This window comes from Entelurus aequoreus, linkage group LG08 (assembly GCF_033978785.1).
Source record: "Entelurus aequoreus isolate RoL-2023_Sb linkage group LG08, RoL_Eaeq_v1.1, whole genome shotgun sequence".
Classification (NCBI taxonomy): Eukaryota; Metazoa; Chordata; class Actinopteri; order Syngnathiformes; family Syngnathidae; genus Entelurus; species Entelurus aequoreus.
In genome coordinates, this window is record NC_084738.1 from 66928595 (window position 1) to 66933594 (window position 5000).

General features: G+C 39.9%; 1 protein-coding gene across 1 annotated transcript in view; it reads right to left on the minus strand.

Annotated features, from left to right (window-relative positions):
- Positions 1 to 5000, minus strand: part of LOC133656213 (NAD(P) transhydrogenase, mitochondrial-like) — a 72275-nt gene that overhangs the window by 13482 nt on the left and 53793 nt on the right. Inside the window, exon 18 of the mRNA XM_062057124.1 lies at positions 1 to 123. This exon is cut by the window's left edge and continues 37 nt beyond it. Within this exon, the coding sequence (XP_061913108.1) occupies positions 1 to 123 (123 nt within the window). The remainder of the gene's footprint in view (positions 124 to 5000) is intronic.

Below are 5000 nucleotides of genomic sequence, written 5' to 3' on the forward strand. Positions count from 1 at the left end.
GTCCACAGTCTGGTCCACGTTGACCTCGGTGTGGGTGCCCGTGATCTCCATGGGCTTACCTGTGCCCGTGGAAGATGTGCCATACCCTCCCAGGATCACGTTGGCCAGGGAACGGTTCATGGCCTGTTGGCGACAAGGCTTCTTGTTTACCAATCTTCTTGTTTACCAATCTTATTGTTTACCACTCTTCTTGTTTACCACTCTTCTTGTTTACCAGTGTTATTGTTTACCAATCTTGTTGTTTACCAATCTTGTTGTTTACCAGTGTTGTTGTTTACCAGTGTTGTTGTTTACCAGTATGTTTAACAGTTTTATGGTTTACCAGTGTTATTGTTTACCAGTGTTATTGTTTACCAATCTTGTTGTTTACCCGTGTTGTTGTTTACCTGTCTTGTTGTTTACCAGTGTTATTGTTTACCAGTCTTGTTGTTTACAATTCTTTTGTTTACCAGTGTCGGTGTTTACCAGTGTTATTGTTTACAAGTCTTGTTGTTTACCAGTCGTGTTATTGACCAGTGTTGTTGTTTACCAGTCTTGTTGTTTATCAGTCGTGTTGTTTACCAGTGTTGTTGTTTACCAGTCATGTTGTTTACAAGTCTTGGTGTTTACCAGTCGTGCTGTTTACAAGTGTCGATGTTTACCAGTCTTGTTGTTTACCATTGTCGGTGTTTACCAGTGTTATTGTTTACAACATAGTCTTGTTGTTTACAAGTGTTGTTGTCTACCAGTGTCGGTGTTTACCAGTGTTATTGTTTACCAGTCTTGTTGTTTACCAGTGTTATTGTTTACCAGTCTTGTTGTTTACCAGTCTTGTTGTCTACAAGTCTTGTTGTTTACCTGTCGTGCTGTTTACCAGTCGTGTTGTTTACAAGTGTCGATGTTTACCAGTGTTATTGTTTACCAGTCTTGTTGTTTACCATTGTCGGTGTTTACCAGTGTTATTGTTTACAACTTAGTCTTGTTGTTTACAAGTTTTGTTGTCTATCAGTGTCGGTGTTTACCAGTGTTATTTTTTACCAGTCTTGTTTACAAGTCTTGTTGTTTACCAGTGTTGTTGTTTACCAGTGTTGTTGTTTACCAGTGTTGTTGTTGTTTACCGGTGTTGTTTACCAGTCTTGTTTTTTATCATTCTTGTTGTTTACCAGTGTTGTTGTTTACAAGCCTTGTTTACCAGTGTTGTTTACTAGTGTTGTTTACCAGTGTTGTTGTCTATCAGTGTTGGTGTTTACCAGTGTTATTGTTTACCAGTCTTGTTGTTTACCAGTGTTATTGTTTGCCAGTCTTGTTGTTTACCAGTCTTGTTGTTTACCAGTCTTGTTGTTTACCAGTCTTGTTCACCAGTGTTATTGTTTACCAGTGTTGTTGTCTACAAGTCATGTTGTTTACAAGTCTCGGTGTTTACCAGTGTTGTTGTTTACCAGTCGTGTTGTTTACAAGTGTCGATGTTTACCAGTGTTATTGTTTACCAGTCTTGTTGTTTACCATTGCCGGTGTTTACCAGTCTTGTTGTTGACCAGTCTTGTTTTTTATTATTCTTGTTGTTTACCATTGTTGTTGTTTACAACATAGTCTTGTTGTTTACAAGTGTTGTTGTCTACCAGTGTCGGTGTATACCAGTGTTATTGTTTACCAGTCTTGTTGTTTACCAGCGTTATTGTTTACCAGTGTTATTGTCTACCAGTCTTGTTGTTTACCAGTCTTGTTGTCTACAAGTCTTGTTGTTTACCCGTCGTGTTGTTTACAAGTGTCGATGTTTACCAGTGTTATTGTTTACCAGTCTTGTTGTTTACCATTGTCGGTGTTTACCAGTCTTGTTTACCATTGTCGGTGTTTACCAGTGTTATTGTTTACAACTTAGTCTTGTTGTTTACAAGTTTTGTTGTCTATCAGTGTCGGTGTTTACCAGTGTTATTGTTTACCAGTCTTGTTGTTTACAAGTCTTGTTGTTTACCAGTGTTGTTGTTGTTGTTTACCAGTGTTGCTGTTTACCAGTCTTGTTTTTTATCATTCTTGTTGTTGTTTACAAGGCTTGTTTACCAGTGTTGTTGTTTACCAGTGTTGTTGTTTACAAGTCTTGTTTACCAGTGTTGGTGTTTACCAGTGTTATTGTTTACCAGTCTTTTTTTTACCAGTGTTATTGTTTACCAGTGTTATTATTTACCAGTCTTGTTGATTACCAGTCTTGTTGTTTACCAGTCTTGTTTACCAGTGTTATTGTTTACCAGTCTTGTTGTCTACAAGTCTTGTTGTTTACCAGTCGTGTTGTTTACAAGTGTCGATGTTTACCAGTGTTATTGTTTACCAGTCTTGTTGTTTACCATTGTCGGTGTTTACCAGTCTTGTTGTTGACAAGTTTTGTTGTCTACCAGTGTTATTTTTTACCAGTCTTGTTGTTTACCAGTCTTGTTGTTTACAAGTCTTGTTGTTTACAAGTCTTGTTGTTTACCAGTGTTGTTGTTTACCAGTGTTGTTGTTTACAAGTCTTGTTTGCCAGTGTTGTTGTTTACCATTCTTGTTGTTTACCAGTGTTGTTGTTTACCATTATTGTTGTTTACCAGTCTTGTTGTTTACCAGTCTTGTTTACCAGTGTTATTGTTTACCAGTATTGTTGTTTACCAGTGTTAACAAGACAGTCAGCCATCAGGGTGCCCCCTGGTGGACGGCGGAAGAACAACTTATGGATGTGTGCACACACTCTGGTATCATCCAGATATATTTATACTTAGTTCTCCTGTTTGTGTCATGTGACCAAGGGCCGTGTGTGTGTGTGTGAGATATCATGTGCGATACAAGCAGTCCTGCAGCGTGTTTACATGTGTGTGATATCATGTGCGATACAAGCGATCCTGCAGAGTTTTTACTTATGTGTGATATCATTTGCGATACAAGCACTCCTGCAGTGTGTTTACTTGTGCGTGATATCATGTACGATACAAGCAGTCCTGCAGGGTGTTTACTTGTCTGTAATATCATGTGTGATAAAAGCAGTCCTGCAGTATGTTTACTTGTGTGTGATAACATGTGCGATATAAGAAATCCTGCAGCGTTTTACTTGTGTGTTATATAATGCGCGATACAAGCAGTCCTGCATCGTGTTTACTTGTGTGTGATGTGTGCGATACAAGCAGTCCTGCAGCGTGTTTACATGTGTCTGATATCATGTGCGATACAAGCGATCCTGCAGCGTTTTTACTTATGTGCGATATCATGTGCGATACAAGCACTCCTGCAGTCTGTTTACTTGTGCGTGATATCATGTGCGATACAAGCAGTCCTGCAGGGTGTTTACGTGTGATATCATGTGTGATACAAGCAGCCCTGAACCGTTTTTACTTGTCTGTAATATCATGTGTGATAAAAGCAGTCCTGCAGTATGTTTACTTGTGTGTGATAACATGTGCGATACAAGAAATCCTGCAGTGTTTTACTTGTGTGTTATATAATGCGCGATACAAGCAGTCCTGCATCGTGTTTACTTGTGCGTGATGTGTGCGATACAAGCAGTCCTGCAGCGTGTTTACATGTGTCTGATATCATGTGCGATACAAGCGATCCTGCAGCGTTTTTACTTATGTGCGATACAAGCACTCCTGCAGTCTGTTTACTTGTGTGTGATATCATGTGCGATACAAGCAGTCCTGCAGGGTGTTTACGTGTGATATCATGTGTGATACAAGCAGCCCTGCACCCTGTTTACTTGTCTGTGATATCATGTGTGATACAAGCAGTCCTGCACTGTTTACTTGTGTGATAACATGTGCGATACAAGAAATTCTGCAGTGTTTTACTTGTGTGTTATATAATGCGCGATACAAGCAGTCCTGCATCGTGTTTACTTGTGTGTGTGATATCATGTGCGATACAAGCAGTCCCGCAGAGTGTTTACTTGTGTGTGATATCATGTGCGATACAACAGTCCTGCAGAGTGTTTACTTGTGTGTGATATCATGTGCCATACAAGCGGTCCTGCAGTGTGTTGTGTGTGATATCATGTGCGATGCAAGCAATCCTGCAGTGTTTTACTTATGTGTGATATCATGTGCGATACAAGCACTCCTGCAGTGTGTTTACTTGTGCGTGATATCATGTGCGATACAATCAGTCCTGCAGGGTGTTTACTTGTGTGATATCATGTGCGATACAAGCAGTCCTGCAGTGTGTTTACTTGTGTGTGATATCATGTGCAATACAAGTGGCACTCCAGTGTGTTTACTTATGCGTGATATCGTGTGCGATAAAAGCAGTCCTGCAGCGTGTTTACTTGTGTGTGATATCATGTGCGATACAAGCAGTCCTGCAGCGTGTTTACTTGTGTGTGATATCATGTGCGATAAAAGCAGTCCTGCAGCGTGTTTACTTGTGTGTGATATCATGTGCGATACAAGCAGTCCTGCAGTATGTTTACTTGTGTGTGATATCATGTGCGATACAAGCAGTCCTGCAGTGTGTTTACTTGTGTGTGTGATATCATGTGCGATACAAGCAGTCCTGCAGTGTGTTTACTTGTGTGTGTGATATCATGTGCGATACAAGCAGTCCTGCAGTGTGTTTACTTGTGTGTGTGATATCATGTGCGATACAAGCAGTCCTGCAGTGTGTTTACTTGTGTGTGTGATATCATGTGCGATACAAGCAGTCCTGCAGTGTGTTTACTTGTGAAAAGCCAGTTAACATCTAAATGTCCTCCAAAAAGCACAATTTCTTCAATTTTAGTCAAAAGGTAAACATGCTAGGCTATAGGCTACTAGGAACTTGCAGCTACACAGCAGCTAAGCGCACAATAGCACATAAGAAAGACATAGGAAGTAATCATTGAACAATAAATCATAAGATTTGTCAACATAAACAAGTATCAAATAATTATAGCTACATATGACTTACACATACAAAGTCTGCAAGGCAGAAGCGTTATAGAAAGCATCCAGTAACCAACGTGTCCGCATCATTCAACTTCCTGCGGAGCTTAACGCAATGAATTATTGTGACCAATCGGTGTGGCC